At 33.9% G+C, this 17629-nt stretch overlaps 1 protein-coding gene across 26 annotated transcripts in view; it reads right to left on the bottom strand.

Annotated features, from left to right (window-relative positions):
• CAMK2D (calcium/calmodulin dependent protein kinase II delta) overlaps positions 1–17629 on the bottom strand; it is a 337844-nt gene that overhangs the window by 28954 nt on the left and 291261 nt on the right. For 4 of the 26 annotated variants that reach the window (XM_059170069.1, XM_059170007.1, XM_059170077.1 and 1 more), the window contains exons 13-17: positions 17393–17430; positions 15994–16026; positions 12990–13049; positions 10944–10985; positions 8289–8337 (exon numbers count right to left, since the gene is read on the bottom strand). In XM_059170069.1, coding sequence (XP_059026052.1) covers positions 8289–8337; positions 10944–10985; positions 12990–13049; positions 15994–16026; positions 17393–17430 — 222 coding nt within the window. The remainder of the gene's footprint in view (positions 1–8288; positions 8338–10943; positions 10986–12989; positions 13050–15993; positions 16027–17392; positions 17431–17629) is intronic. The other 22 variants (XM_059170107.1, XM_059170045.1, XM_059170126.1 and 19 more) reach the window with 7 other exon arrangements.

The raw sequence follows: 17629 nt of genomic DNA, 5'->3' as shown, positions 1-17629 counted from the left end.
ACATTGGTAAGAAATAAGTAAAAATCTAACTATCTGTAGATGACATGATATTACACACAGAAAACCTTTAAGACTCCACCAAAAAACTAACAGAACTGATCAATGAATTCAGTAAAGTTGCAGGATACAAATTCAACTTACAGAAATCTGTTACATTTCTATACACTAACAATGAAGCAGCAGAAAGAAAAATTAATAAAGCAATCCCATTTACAATTGCACCAAAATACTAATGAATAAACCTAACCAGAGAGGTGAAAAACCTATATTTTGAAAATTATAAAACACCGATGAAAGAAACTGAAGGTAACACAAAGAAATAGATACTCCATGCTCAGGGATTGGAAGAACAAGTATTGTTGAAATGTCTATACTGCCCAAAGCAATCTACAGATTTAATGCAGTGCCTATCAAAATACCAAGAGCATTTTTCACAAAACTGTAACAAAAACCCCCCAAATTTATACTGAACTACAAAGACCCCAAGTAGCTCAAGCAATTTTGAAAAAGAAAAAGTTAGAAGTCCCAAATACAGACTTCAAGTTATATTATAAAGCTGTAGTAATCAAAACAGTTTGGTACTAGCACAAAAACAGACACATAGATCAATGGAACAGAATAGAAAACCTGGAAATGAACCCTATAATCACATGGTCAATTAATCTTTTACAAAGCAGGAAAGAATATCCACTGAGAAAAATATAGTATTTTCAATAAACAGTGTTGGGAAAACTGGGCAGCAACATGCAAAAGAATGAAACTGGATCACTTTCTTATAGCAAACACAAAAATAAACTCAAAATGTATTAAAGACCTAAATGTGAGACCTAAGACCATAAATTCCGAGTTGAGAGCACAGGTAGTAATTTTCTGACATCAGCTATTGCAACAATTTTCTAGATATGTCTCCTGAGGCAAGGGAAATAAAAGCAAAAAAAAAAAAAAAAAACAAAAAACAAAAAAACAAAAAAAACCCCAAACCTATTAGGATTATATCAAAATAAAACACTTCTGCACAGTGAAGGAAACAATAAAAAAAACTAAACAACAACCGACAGAACAGGAAAAGATATTTGCAAATGACATATCTGGTAAAGGATTAGTATCCAAAATATATAAAGAACTTATACAACTCAATACCCCAAAAGCAAATAATCCAAATAAAAATGGGCAGAATATATGAACAGACATTCCTCTGGAGAAGACAGAAGGCCAACAGACACATGAGAAGATGCTCAACATCACTTATCACCAGGGAAATGGAAATCAAAACTGCAATGAGATATCATCTTGTACCTATCAGAATGGCTAAAAAAAAAAAAAAAAAAAAAGGGCAAAAGGAACAAGTATTGACAAGGATGGGGAGAGAGGAAATCTCATGCACTGTTGGTGGCAATGTAAACTGGTGCAGACACCATAGAAAACAGTATGGAGGTTCCTCAAAAAGTTAAAAATAGAACTACCTCAAGATCCAGTAATCACACTACTGGGTATTTATTCAAAGAATACAAAACAGTAATTCAAAGGGATGCATGCACCCCTATGTTTACTGCAGCATTATTCAGTAGAGCCAAATAATGGAAGTGGTCTAAGTGTTCATCAATAGATGAAAAGATAGAGAAGATGTGGTGAATGTATATACGCAGACAAACAAAGGAATATTATTCAGCCATAAAAAAGAATGAAATTTGCCATTTGCAATGACATGCAAATGGAGCTGGAGAATATAATGCTAAGTGAAGTAAGTCAGAGAAAGAAAAATACCACATGATTTCACTCATATGTGTGATTTAAGAAACAAAACAAATGAGCAAAGGAACAAATAGGGGTGGGGGGAAAGAAATGAAGAAACAGAGTCTTAACTATAGAGAACAAACTGATGGTTACCAGAGGGGAGGTGGATGGGGGAGAGGTGACATAGGTGATGGGGATTAAGGAGGGCATTTGTGTTGAGCATTGGGTGATGTATGGAATTGTTAAATCACTGTAGTGTACACCTGAAACTAATAAAACACTGTATGTTAACTATACTGGAATAAAAATAAAATAAAAATTTTTAAAAATACCAAAAAAAAAATCCCAAATACGGAGAAAGTAAAAATAAAATTTAAATAGGAGTTCATCTGTTTTCAAAAAATAATATAAAAAAATACAGCAATTAGCAAATATTTTTATGCTTCAGTTTTGAAAGCCAACTGCTAATTCAATTAACAAGTTTTGCCTTGATCTAGGTCCTTGATCTTGGTCATTTTAAATATAAGTATTGGTAAAGTATGTTAAAACAAATTACATTTTTTTCTTATGAGAGAACCAAACCTGACCAAAATACAGTACATTAATATGTTTTCTATGTCACAAGTCTTTGTCAGTAAATATACTAAACCTGTAGCCTAGTCTCAATACAAACATTATAAAAAGCATGTTTTGTAAATACCAAGATTTTTACCTAATAATAAAAAAGATTGGGAAATTGATGGGAGGAGTTTTAGAGTATACGTGATTTAGAATTTATGAAGTATTTAATAAAATAATGCTCCATTATTCTCTAAAAGTATATAGAATTTTTCAAACTTGCTAAAAAAGAAACTTTGAACTGAGAAAATTTATTAATATAGGATGAACCCGTGTTTTCTTAATGATAAAATGAGTAGCTACATGTTTTTGTTAGTTGGTTTAGTTCATTTTGATTTAGGACTTTGTTTTAAGTGAGAGTGGCAGCTGTTTTGACCCTGTATTTTGTCAGCATGGCCAAAGAAGCCAGAGGTTATCATTGACAAATTTAAGATTTGTCAAACCTAGTAGGAGGCAAAGAGTAAATGGAAAAACCTGAGTATGGAGGTAAAATAAAGGAATGTAAAAAAGAAAAATAAAGGGGCACCTGGGTGGCTCAGTGGGTTAAAGCCTCTGCCTTCAGCTCGGGTCATGATTCCAGGGTCCTGGGATTGGGCCCCACATCGGGCTCTCTGTTCGGCAGGGAGCCTGCTTCCTCCTCTCTCTCTCTCTGCCTGCCTCTCTGCCTACTTGTGATCTCTATCTGTCAAATAAATAAATAAAATCTTTAAAAAAAAAAAAAAGAGGAAGTGAGTCTTTCACTATTGAAGTATGGTTTAAAAAGAAAAAAAGAAAAATAAAGAGAAATGAAGTTATTTTATATTGGTGGTAGAGTGAATAAATTCTGCCTCAGTTCTATAAGTTATGGATCCTGATTTAAAAGTTAAAAGATTAACAGGCAGATACACACATGCAGACATGAATTTTTCCAAATAAACCTTTTTAAAAATCAAAATTGGATTAGAAATCTGAAAGAAGTTATTATGCACTGCACTACAGGTCTTCTAAGACAGTTTTAAGCGAATGGAATGACATAATTATCAAAGGTTCTTAAATAAAATAACCAGAAGTTTCTTGATATGCAGATTCTTTTGAAGAGAGAAAGGCATGCAGGACAAATGCTGAGTTACAAACCACAAAGGGATCTGAAGAAGACTGGTAATATGTGATCATCTGCCTCAGGGAATTCTACCCAGCAGTGAAGGTTTTCATTGAACACAGAACGTAAGAATAGTTGAATCTGAGTATTTAGTCATCACACTGTCCACTAATGTACAGATTCACAAAGATATACACAAAAAGCTCATTAACCACATGATTCTGCAGATGAGCCAAGGCCTTTATATCCAGATGTCATCAAAACGGCCCCACTGAAATGCTAAGGGTGTCAACCCTTACCCTTAATTGGGCCTTTTGCAAACAATGTAATCTCATTATCATCTATTTGTCAGCAAAAGAAAAAGAGGATAAACCGGAATGAAGTCCCCATACCCAGTCCTGCTCAAAGCAATACATTTCTGCTTGTTGCACAAAGCTCCACTGTAAGGAAAAACGAAATGCAGCAAGAGATCCAAGCAGCTACTCAATAGTGAGTTGTAAGCAATGAGACGCTGGAAGCAGGAGGTATAACAGAGATGACATAAGGGCACAGAGGAGCCCAACTTCGATAGGTGTTGCACAACTCTGGAAGTCTAGGGAAGAGCAGCAGAAGGACCAAACTGATGCATACCCATCAGGAAGAAGTAGCTGGCTCTGGGCAATGGTGCTGGCAGGTTATGAGGTGGAGAGACATTGTGGCATACAGCGACAGGCCCTGCAAACTGTGGCTACAGCCACAAACCAAAGGACAGTCTTCAAATGTATACATGCTGAGAGGACCACTGCTATGTATCATTAGCTTTAAGGACCCCCGTACTCATAGAGAGCCGCAATGTTAAGTGTTGCCATCTAAAAGTAATTGTTTTACTAGAAATGTACTCAAAATGAAATGACTACTTCAACAATTTTAGACCTAAAAATCTGTGTTTTGGAAACACTAGTGAATTCTAATAGGAAAGTTTTTGTTTGTTTTTGGGTGCGTAAAGCTGTTTTTACTGCACAGTGCTTCTATGGTCATAGCTATGCCTCATTGCGACTCCCATTTATTTTTAAGCCATTACGGTCTTTCCATTACACGGAATTTCCTGCTGAGTTACAGACATAGAGTTAGAGATAATATTTGGTTTTTGAATATAGGACAAAATTAAGAAATGGCTCAAGAGGTCCACAGTAGGAAGTCCACGCTGGCTTGGAAAGAGAAAACAGTGAACTTAAGCTTTTTAAAAAGAAAAATTGTAAAACAATCCCTTAGGAGGACTGTGAGCTTAGGAAGGGAATTGTAGTTATAGCTAAATGCTAAAGTTTTTTTTAAAAATGAAAAAGGACTTTTAAAAATAAAACACATTTATCTTGGGTCTCAGTTTTTAAAGTCAAATTTATTGATATTTATTGAATTAGCTGAGAGAAACAGCATAAATTATAGCATAAAAGCTTCATGTAAAGTGTACAGAAGAACATCTTGACTCTTGAGTTGATGAAAGCTCTTGAATAAGACTAGTCACCAAGAAAAGATGTGGAGCTCAAACAGCCATTCAATAAATATCTGCTGAATGAAAAAACTGAGGTAGCCTACATACAGTTCAAAGAATAACACATAGATTGGGGCCTTATGAAAACTAAAGGCCTTTCTGAATGGAAACTAACAGGGAGAACTCAAAGAAAATGAGTTTTCTACAAATTCTGGCTCTCTAGGTGCTCCAGGTTCCCTGAATGTGAAGGATCACTCATCTACTATGACTAATACTTTCTTCTTCCTTAAGAGTGGCTGGCCTACCTTTTTTGTCCCTGAAAAGGCCAACAAAAGGTATTCTCCTGTTGACTTTCATTTCTCCCCTTGTCTAGATCACCCTCATGTGTTAATATTCTCCTACTGTGTTTCTTTACAGAAGAGAGTGTGTAGAACTGTCACTTCCAGGTTGGTCCTTGGGGATCAGACAGAATGTGTACTCCATTGGCATGGAAGCATGTACTATGGGAGCATGTACTACGGTATTCCAGGGATCGTATGCTACTATGAAACAATAGAAGTCTAGGTGTAGGGGATATGTGGGACAGCCAGCAGGAATGGATGGAGCAGGTGACTGAATGCAGGAGCATGCTAGGGGAATATGCATTTAAGAATATATCCTGAAGTCTGGTCTTTCACCCTAATAACAAAGTAGTATACAGAAGGGAAAGGATTGGAAAGTATATGTGGAAGAAAGACAGGAAATTTTGTACATAGGATACGGCTTTGTAGAGATGCTGTGGCTTTGGTCAGGTTATATAACTGATGTCTTTTTTGAGTTCCTAGAGCTTAGATAACAGGTAATTTGGCTTCTAACAGAGCTAGTCAAAAAACACTCTCTACCAAGCTACCCAGAGCTATATATAGCAAACTCTGAGGTAAAGAGAAAAGAGCACAGTCATATAAATGCAGAAATCAATTAGGGTCTTTCTGATGGACTGTGTCCTGATTAATGAAGAGATTCCCATATAAGCACATCACCAGCACAATAAATACATTAAAAATATTTATGACAGTTTTTTTTTTTTTAATGACAGTTTTATTTAATGCTTGTTTTGGAGTCAGAACAATGGTCTCAGTGATTTTTTAAAGTATCTTCTAGTCTGACAGGTTTCTGACATCATTCAATATTAAAAAAGGTCAGCCACCAAAGAGCTGTGTGGGTCTTAGAGAACACAAACGATGCCTAATGTGCTATATCTGTGATTCTGTGGCCACATTCACGCAAAGAAAATTAAGCAAAAACTTCAATAACTTATTCACTGAGTTCAAAGAAATAAATAAAAACATTTTGGGGTCAGTAATCAACTGGACATTTCTTTTCATCTCAGTATTATGCTTTAATTTTGCTAATATTTGGTGTGTGTAGCCTATATTCATAAAGACAAATACTATCTCAATTTGTGGAATCCCAGAGGCAAAGGAAACCAGTATCATTGTTGTGATATGGAGAGAACTGTTTTCTGAGAGGTGCTGATACAATTTTATTTCATCAAAAAAGATTATAAACTATAAGGTAGGGCTGACAGGGATTGTTTATATGTTGATATTTACATGCATTAACAGCGATCATCCCAAATCAAAACTTAGTAAAGAGTCCAATTCAGGTGAGAAAGACCACTTATTAAAACCCTGCTTGTGATCACCAAGGAATATGTTTATTAGGACTAATTGCACATCGTGAGGTGTTGCTATTATAATACTATTCAGCTGTTTAAAGATTCAGTCTTTCTAGTGGATAATGCACAGGTTTATTTCCCCTGATTCTTGCTCAAGAGAAGAATGTATAAAGTCATATAAACATTTTTATGGTTTTTTTTATACATTTATGGCTGAAAGAGCTAATGAATCCAAAATACTTACAAAGATGATGCTTTCTGAATCACTGAGAAAGCTAAATGGCATATCTGCTTATTTGGTTAAAAAATCTCTTTATCTAATGTGACTGGCATCAATGATTCATAAAATTACTTCTGTTCAAATTTTAGCTCTGGGGCAAGAGCGAGATGAACAGACCTACTAAATAAAATCCTTGACATAGCTATCCACCTTTCCACTGTAAGAGGAAAAAAAAAATGACTGACTACCTCTAGCAGAGTTAGGTCAGTGCACTAAATTATAAATAGAGAACACACTTTAATATAATAGAGTCAGCTCTTCTATTCAACCAAAGAGGAAAAAGTCAGCATAGGTGACTGGTAACTTGCGGTCTATATGCATTTTTATTTCCTAAATTTCTTATCTGTTTCCTTGACCTGAGAGTTTCCAGGTTCTTTATTCTATAACATGAATATAGTTTTCCAAAACTGTGTCTTACTAATGTCACTACAAAATGAAAGCCCATGTTGACACTATTAGGTAAATAATCTTTCCAAATAATGTTTATTGATGAAACATTTCTCTGAATTTGTTTTATGCTTATTTTCCTTTAATACATCTTTAATACTTTTTTAAAAAAGATTTTATTTATTTACTTAACAGAGAGAAAAAGAGAGACACAAGCAAGGAGAGTGGGAGAGGGAGAAGCAGGCTTCCTGCTGAGTGCGGGGCTCTATCCCTGGACCCTGGGATCATGACCTGAGCTGAAGGCAGACGTTTAATGACTGAGCCACACAGGCGCCCTCATCTTTAATACTTTTTAAACATTCTATTCTTACCATTTTTTTTTTTTTTTTTGGAATGGCTTCTCGACAAATGGCCAGTAGAAATTGTAGTTATATACACAGAATTACGAAAATGAGAACACAAAACTGTGAAAGCAACTGAAGCAAAATTAACCCTTCTAAAATAGCCAGCAGACCAAAAAGAAGTCAAAGTATGTTTAGAGGCAGAGGCAATGAGATGTCCATAGAAATGCTGGCAATGACTCATTTATATTTCTAAAAGAACCTGGGCAACTCAAGTGAATGGAGGTCAAGAATATATTAGGAAAGTGCACAAAACCCTAGGATAAAAAGGATGCCAAATGTTGAACTCACTGAGACCATTAATGGTTTTAAACAATGGTCCTTTCCATACTCTGTTTTTGAACATATGCTGTTTTCTAGACATAGATAAACATTTTATATTACCTTCTAACTGATAACATTTACAATTTGATATTATGTCCCCAGACTGTCATTACTAGTTTAAAATTACAATGTACCCGAATGTCCTATGTTTGTGTATATTTCAAAACAGAGAAAAAATATAATGTGAAAAAATCTGTATATATAATCAAAATAATGTGTACGTATGAAAACTACTTTTGTTTTTTAGAAGAGGCCTAGTTCCCAAACGTTATTTGAAACAACTATTTTCCTGATTTATATGGAACTCTAATTAGGATTTTCCACTTCTGATTTAATCATACCTTTCACATCTTCATCCTCAATTGTTGTATTTGAACTCTCAGTTGACTCCTGTCGAGAAGAAAACATGTGTTAAGTTGCAAACAATGGAAAACTTCACTTTTTTTCTTCTTAAAATTGGCAAGTGATAAACATATCATGCAAAATTCATCAGCAAGCTGTGTACCTATATTGACATGCAGATGGACAAGTACATTATGTGGTTTTAACAGAAATAAAATGCCAAATGCTGCAAACGCTTCAAAAAGGGAGTGCTCTGGTGGCCTACTCTGAAGTATGATAAATGTAGGTTATTTGTAGAAGCAGCCAAAGTATGCAACTTATTTTAAGAGCTGTGTAAGGCCATATTTGGTTACAGTGCCCCATAGGGTGTGCTTTTTCTATATATTTATCAGAATTGAATATATTAGCCAAATGAATTTGACCCTAAAATAGATCAATTTCTCTTACCAATTAATTAAAAGTAAATAACCCCATCTTTGTATAAGGAACTATATCAAGCACTGAATTCACAGCCTATTTGTCTTATTTTTGTGTAGAGACAGAAAGCATTTCATTGTATCAATTCGATCAGGAAGCTAGGGGTACTAAGCTGAATTATGCTGAAATTTGCTTTTTTTTTTTTTTTTTTAGATTTTATTTATTTATTTCAGAGAGAGAGAGTGCATGAGAGGGGAGAAAGTCAGATACAGAAGCAGACTCGCCATGGAGCTGGGAGCCTCATACAGGACTGGATCCTGGGACTCTGGGTTCATGACCTGAGCTGAAGGCAGTCGCTCAACCAACTGAGCCACCCAGGCGCCCTGAAACTGCTTTTAACAAGAATTTCCATGTTTGTGATCAGCGCAATGGAATTATATGAATAATTTACTTTCAAGGACAATTAGATTTTTTCATCCACTTCTTAATTAGAAACTGGCTGTTATCAATAAGAAACCCGCTCCCATAATGGAAAGACAAAGCTATTTCTTTGTAAAACTAAAAATGAAGTTGAAGATTAATAAGCACAGTTAAAAGGATACTGTAACTGCCAGTATTAAGATACAGTTTCTTAAAATGGTTTGATAAATTTTTTCCACTAATAATGTGCTAACAAAATATTTTTTAGCAAAGAAATTTAGTAGTATTCATAAGAAAAACACAATTATCTACTTGAAATGATTAAAGGCTAGAGCTGAAAGAAGTTGGAAACAAACTTCCAATCCAGAGCTATGTGCTCAGTGATGAAAAACAGATTTTGGAAAATGATGCAGATACCAATCAGTGTCCTTGTAGAGATTCAATAACCAAAAAAGCAATCAATTTATATAAATATTATATATAGTATTTAAGCCAAAGGGACAGACTAATTAAATGTGTATCCAGAAGCTCTCCATATACACAAAACAAAAGCAAATAGTCTTCATGCGTTTCTTAATGTGGCCTAGTGTTCAAATTTAAACTCATGATGAAGGTAAACCCATGCACTGTAAAAGTAAATGAATTCATGTAAGCAGAAATGTCATGCAGCAACTCTTACAAATGATATAGCTAGAACTATTGAAGTATCCACTCCAGCTGTTATGCTTGGTCTTTCATTTGCTAATGATATTTTTAAAAAGTTTTTCTCCTATATGATGCTCGTGAGTCCTTATATGTCTTTTAGGGACTTAAAATATTTTGTGTTATGACCATAAAACACATCTCATATTAAAGAATACTTGACTTTTTTTTTTTTACTTTAATGATTTTAATATTGATCAACTAAATGTTAAACCAGAGGAAATGTGTTCTCTAAGACTTAAACATTGTTGATAAGAGTAAGGAGAAATTAGACCTGTGACTATATTTAGTATTTGAGAAAAATCGATGAAATATTTTTTTCCTTCCCTTAGAGATACAATAATATATGAGAGTTAGTAAACTGGAAACATGGAATATGTTCAGAAAATGTCTCCTTTCATCCTGTAGACATGTATACAAGTACTATTATTTAGTTAACATGCTACACAATCTATAACAGACAGAAAACATTACAGTCTTCTTTCAGCATAAGTGGTTAAATATGTTACTGAAATGCATATAACTCAACAAAAACAAACATTTCATAAGAACTGAAACCTCCTGATTATCCTCAATTTCATGCCAAACAACAAAAACAACACCAACAGGGAATTAACAGAAAAAGCACTATGACAACAGAATAGATAAAACTCAAAAGCAACATTAAATTTAAACAAACACTAATGAACTCAAGTTGATTTTTTTGAAGACAGTGAAATGAGATAGCAAGAAATTCTAAAATTTCATGCAGAATATAACTAAAGTACAATGCACAAACGGGCATGGAGAAGGAAAAAAAAAAAAAAAAAAAAAAAAGACCAGATGGAATTGCTTAAGATACACAGTCATCTTGACATAAAGACTTTGCTTAACCCGACTTTTACTGGCTAATGGTTCCATTCATTTCTTTTTCAAGATGTCATTCATTTTTGTTTTGAAAGAAATATGTGTAAAATTCTAGATAAATGAGGTCCCCCCCCCCCGCAAAAAAAAAAGTATGGTAGAAAAAGGGTAAGAATTTTCTTTCCCGTATTTAGATAATGAATTTTGCTTTGGATATTTGATGAAATGTGTCATCTTGTTAAAGCAAGATGATGTTGATTCTTTCTGAATACCTTGTTTCCATCAGGGTTGTGGATTACAGTAGTTTGGGGCTCCTGAGTGAGAACAAAATAGAGAAAGAAACAGTTTGCATTGGTAAGTACATTCTTACTAGTGTGAGGGACAGAGCAGAGTGAGCCAGCTGACAAAACTAAATAGTGACAAGAGCATAAGCGATGTTAACTACTGTCAGAGGTAGCAGCTGACAAGACCACTGATGAAAGATCTCCCTGATGAGCCCATGAGATAGGATACCTCAGTACACGGCAGCAGCATGCAAAAGACCTTATTCGTGATCGGTACACAGACAAGGCTTTGAAGTTTGGAGACCTAAAGAGGCACTCACTGTTTCACAAAGTTCTGAAACAGAACTTTCCTTTTTTTCTTTAGTGAGTAGGCTGTTAATGTGTGTCCTAATAGAAAATGGACCAAGAACATTGGAGATTAGAACTCTTTAAAATGATCTTGAATCCTTTCTGAGGACTTTTTTTCAGGTGCATCTTTGAGAATGGATTATGATGTCATCACTATAGTTAGTAATGTATAGTTAATACACAGATATATACTCTGAAAATCTAGAACACTGTGCCTTGCTTTAAAAAAAAAAAGGCTATCCTAAAGAATGTATTTCCAAAGTCCATTAGCAATTCTATGGAATAGTGAAAAGGTTCATTTAAAGGATTCTAGGACTAATCATATAATCACTATAATCTGAGACATAACTGCTATTAAATGCCATGCTAATTTATACCTAAAAAATAAATTTTAGCTTTATGGACTACATATACAGATTTGCTTGTAAAGTCATGCTTTACTAAGAAGAAAATATTATTCCTTTCTGCTTTCTACCAGAGATTTGAAGAAACATCCCCAAGTGGAAAATAACACTCAAATGACTGATGTTAAAAAAGATTCAGTGTCCATATATTATTGGCATGCTTGGCACTTTCATTGCATGATGTCTTGGTAACTGAGAGTTACTGCAGCCCACTGAAAATTTTTTCCTACTATAAGCACTCTTCTGTCCTCTAGGATCTCCTCTTCACCACGGTTTATGCCATAACAAAGAACACAATTACTGCTTCCTTTCTTCCTTTCCCTGGCGAGAGGTGTGATTGACATTGTTTTCTACTCATAGATAACACTGTCTTGATATGTCCTTTTTCCTTTAAGTGTTTTTAAACTGAACCTTCTGGTTAACCCAAGTGAAATAATCCCTTACTATTTTTTATTCATTAAAAATTAACAGTACAGAGGATAGTAAAAAATCAGAACTACTTCAGAAAACCTGTATCAAAATATATAATAGTTTGAACAAACCATTATGGAACTCAGAGTACTGAATGCCAGTATTCAAATCTTGACTTTTAACATAACACTGTCTCAAAGTATTAAAATGATTTAGTTGTCAATAGTGTGAATTGATTAAAAGGGGCAAAACTCGTTTCCACTGATCATTCAAAGCTCTCTGCTATACACTTCATTCTTTGGATTAAAGTGAAACAGTGATCATTTAAACAGCAAACAAGAAGCTCAGAATTACCCAATGCCTCTTTATCTCAAAAAGTGAGGTCTTACAAAGCCCTGCTGTCTTTTAGTAAGAGGGAATGGGAACTCTGAATAAGGTCTACATTACTGTTGTCTAGCAATAATCCCCTTAGCTCTCCTTGATGCCAATATTTCTATCATGAAAGGAGGAAACTGTTTTTTGCATCATCTAGCGCTACCATCAGAAGAAGAGCTAAGAGCAACCAAAGCGCATTCTACTGTATTATAAAGCAGCATGCAACAGTTTCAACTATAGAGACCACAGCTATCAGAATAATGTTCGACAATGAAATGAGATCATCTCATGTTAGAAACACACTGCTTGGCAACTACCTTAACAACAACAACAAAAAAGAAACGAAATGAACTTTTCTCATTATCTTTGTAAGCAAAACAAAACCCAACAAAATAAAGTACTTATATAATATATGTATCTATAGAGTGAAAGCAAATGAGAGAAACAACAAAAACAATAAAGAACTTAAGAAGGGTTACAAAGAGTCCAGGTATACCAGCGCCGGGGTAGGAATATTTTCTTTGGGGCTGGTTACCACGTTGGCTTTGTTGTTTATCTGTAGGTATGCAGAAAATAGAAACAGAGATGCCTTAAACCCCTTCGTAGCTAATGTTTCTATATTGCAGCACGTCTATGTGGAGATACAGACTTGAAAATAAAGAGCCACTGAGGATGAACGTGAAAGACACTGTGATATCTGACAAGAATAATAATCAATTCTACCGTCATACAGGCTAGTACCATGTCTCTGACAGTGGAATGATAAAACAGACTTGGGTGCTTTGGCTGTGGCACATTAGCCACCAAAGAACTGCTTCAGTGGAGCTCAAATCAAGTTTAGAGTATGAAATAAATATAAACATTTTCACACTCTTCAAGGTGGATTCTGTTCCCCGCTTCCAATTGTTCTCTGTTATGAACACTTATTTTTTTCCTTTTATTCTTGATCCTGAAGTCACACATAGACCGTCTTTCTCTGAGAAGCCATCATCACTTTGCTTAGTAGGCATCCAATTCAAAACCTCTATCTTCTGATGAGATGCATGCTTTATATTTTTTAAATGGTACATCTGGGCCTCTTTAAAAAAACACATCTCCAATTATAAATGGGCAAACTGAATTCTTTACTATATTCTGAATGTCAAAAGACCTTTTCCACAATTGTTTGAGAGGAAAACACTGTGTTTCTTGACGAAGTGTTACTCCTTTGCTTTTCTTTCAAAGTGCTACTGTTGAAGATTGTGTTTGGTCATATCACTCCTTTGCTTTAACATATTGGGGTTGACCTTAAAGAAAGATCATATCACAATGGAAGCCACATTGTGAAAGCAGCTCAGGCGTCGATAAGTATTATAATGGGTGCACAGAGAAAAATCAAGTTAGGCAAGTGACAACTTGAAAATACAACTGAGTTTGGGCACTAAAGGATCGAAAACTAAACAGTAATAGTCAACATTCATTGAAACTCATGTATGATAACTTACATTATGGTTACCAAACAGAACTATTAATTAACATTCATTCTCTTATACTACATTATCTACTATTTTCTTTACATATTATTAGGTAAAGGAACACATCCCATAATTTTAGTATAAATGTTCTTAAGGGTCTCAAAAAGAAAAACATACTGTATAAAACAGATGAATACCAAATGAGTTTATAAGCAATTACACCAATTTAATTGGACTTTCTGGGAGTTTTTTTCTTTTGTATTTTATACCTGAAGATCATACTGAAACTGCTTCTGGGAAGAACATAGAAGGTTAAAGAAATTAATTCAGGTATATAATATTTTGCTTTTCTATTTATTCACATTTGTGTGATTGTTTGGTATCAGTACTATTTAAATAAGCTATAGCATTATGCTCTGTGACATGCAAGAAAAGAGAAAACTTCCGGTGCCCTTTACTGAAAAACTCTTTAAATGTTAAACCATCAATCTCTATTTTGCAGATGGTCTAAAATTTTTCTTTACATAAAAATGTACAGAATTTAGTATCAAATTTGTGCAACATCCAGAAAGAGATAAGAGATAATGGAATCTATTAAGAAGAGATCAAAATTTAGTACTTATGTTAGTATGAAATACATGATAAAAAAGGAGGGATTCGCACACAATTTCCTATCAGGAAGAGTATGTGGCAAAACACAGATGACTTCTTGTCAAATGATCAGAAGTACTTATAATTAAAGCACCACATGTATTTATTATGTTATATTCAGTTTATATCAGTGGATACAAAAAATAAAAGAGGAATATATTGAGATACTTTTACTTCTTTTTTTGTGATACTTTTATTTCTGTTTTGAGAGAAGAGACTTGATAGTTTTCTAGAATGGTTGTGAAGAACTGATTTCTTTCAGTGAAAACGTCACACATGCACACCTATGCACACATACTTCTCTGCACAAATGTGTGCATACACATACAACACACACCCCTAGACACATTCACACACAGATGCACAGTGTATACACACTACCAAGTCAACCTTTCCAGTTGAGGGCCATTCTTCCTGGATGAGCTATGCTTTATTGTCAGACATGGCAAATAGGAGTTAAATATGAGCCTCAACCACCACTTTTAATTGTATTTAAATGTACAGTACAAACTTTTTAAGTTAATGTAAAGATAAACTTAATGATCTTTTATTACTATGGGAAGCCTTTTGAAGGTACTTGTAATTTTAATTAATTAGTTGAAAAATAATAGGAGAATTTCTAAGTAAAAGTAGAAGTAAAAGTTTTCTAAGTTAAAGAACTTCTAAGTAAAAGACTAGGAGGACTTCTTTTTTATTAAAGAGTCAAATATTAAGTAGGAGTTAAACTATAAGCTGTCTTTTAAACATAAAAACTTCTGTTTATGAAATATAGTTATTTCATGTTATGGAAGCTATTTTTCTTTAACAAAACTAAATCAAACCAGATATTTCAGTAATTCACTGAATTACTGTTATGAGGCATGGGCAAGATATTTTTATTTCTCAGGTGTTAAGGTTATTCAGTTTTGAGGCTAATAAATGTTTCCTCTATAAGATGCTTAACTAGGATGGGTCCATTGTAAGCTTACTTTCACACTATTTATAAACTTCATGGTAGATACATTATAGTGTATCTGACCTAAAAATAACTCCTGTTTTAGTAATCATGATCATCACTTAAAACTAATCCTAGAGTATTCTTTCATTTATTACTAGACAGGCATTAACTACATCATGATCTCTTCAGTGTCAAAAGAAAACTGGACCCTGGTCTTATAAAAGATCCTTTAATAGCACATGGATAAAAGTATGAACTTTTTACATATTTTAGAAATTCAATTTCAAAGATTAACAGTATTATGTGAATGTGGGTACTGTGCTTTGATAGTTAATTGACACTGATGTGTAATGGTCCTATACTTTCTCCACTTAAACTAACTTAGGTAAATAAGACTGTTTTTATTCCTAAGTGTGAATTTTCACAGGAGGAGAAATCTGGCAGATAGAGATCCTCACCATCATCTGAACACTCGAACTGGACTTCCTTTTCTGAATTGACCAGTCAAAGAGAAAGGAAAAGAAAAAAAATATGACCGGTTGAATTTTTAAAGTATCAAAGCAAGGAGCACAGAATAAATTTCTCTTTAAAGAGGAGCTATAAGTGGTCTACAAGAAAAAAAGCTCTGGAAATGTTTCTTTCTATATAAGGATAGTAGTAAAAATAAATATCTTTATAGGGATTGTGGCCTCTGCATCACTGAAAGGTACAGAAAAACACACAATGAAACATTTTGAAAATTTAAAATATCACACTTTCACCAATGTAACTTTGGGAAAAAGGCAACATCAACCATCATTAATGAAACTGAATAGACTAAGCAGAAGGAAGAGAACCTTACAGGTTGAGGAACGCAATTGGTAAAAGGCAAATGCCATCTTAATGGGAATCACAAGTACATGGTAATCACAGCTCTGGAAATTCCCAAATCACACATAAACAGAAGGTGAAGAAATGATTGAGCATGAACATAAGATGTGATAAATGATTTTCTATGTTATATTTTCAAAATGAACTGACCAACTAACTTTAGGTCGAGTTCAAATGTTAGAATATTAACTAATTCCCAAGAATGTTTAAGTGTTCATGAGGAATGTACACATCTGTCATTGGAAGAGAAAGAAAAGGATTAAAGAAACAAAATACTTAGGTAATACTCCAGAAAGATAACAAACATAATACAAATATAAGGTTACATTCAATCAAAGATAAATTCCCATGAAACAAAATAGAACCAATAGAAAATAAGTCGTATTACTTTCTTCAGAAAACCAAGAAGGCCAAAAGATCCTGTTGTTATCTTTTCTGGAAAATTTTTCTATAATTTTTCAGAATATTCACCTTGAGTATGTCTCAATACCTTATGATAGAAGAGCAAGAACAATTAAGACCATTATAAAAACTGCCCAAGCAGAGAAATTTAATCATTTGACATTTAATTTCCCAGACCCTATCACTTGATTTTTTTTTTTTTTCAGGTTATACATTTCAGCAGACTTCAAGAGCATAGCATAACTACTTGCAAAGCATTTGGTTTTCATTGATTTTCCAGGTCACTACGGTAGTTCAGGACTGTAGTAAAGCAGAGAGGATTTAGACATTCAATTTCTACAACTCCATATAAAAGTATTATTTTGTCAGATTATTTAATTATAATAAAATAGAAAATATATACTTTTTCTTGCCATACATATTCATCACCATTACATATTATTTTATACTTCAACCTGTATCCTTTATAGGAACTATAAAAAATACAAGCTGTGAAAACTCACAAATTAAATTTAACATTTAAAAATGATCCAGCATCTGAAAGTCAGTAATGATTTTAGGAGCACCTGTTTAAGTTTAACTTACCTTTACTCCATCTGGTTTCTTCAACAAACTCTTGGCTGCTGCAAAATGAGAGAGTAAAATCATTTCAGTGAGTTATCCACAGAAATCCATGCCAGGCAACAAACCAGATTATTGTTTCCTCCTACCACCTTTACTGAGTTATGGCCAACATATGCCAAATTATCAAGGTCACACTGATGAGCACGAGCTTACAGGATATTGAAATACAGTATCACTTTTCTTAGTTTTGCCATATCA

Source organism: Mustela lutreola, chromosome 1 (assembly GCF_030435805.1).
Source record: "Mustela lutreola isolate mMusLut2 chromosome 1, mMusLut2.pri, whole genome shotgun sequence".
Classification (NCBI taxonomy): domain Eukaryota; kingdom Metazoa; phylum Chordata; class Mammalia; order Carnivora; family Mustelidae; genus Mustela; species Mustela lutreola.
Note: the sequence above shows the minus strand (reverse complement) of the source record. Positions and strands in the feature narration are given on the sequence as shown.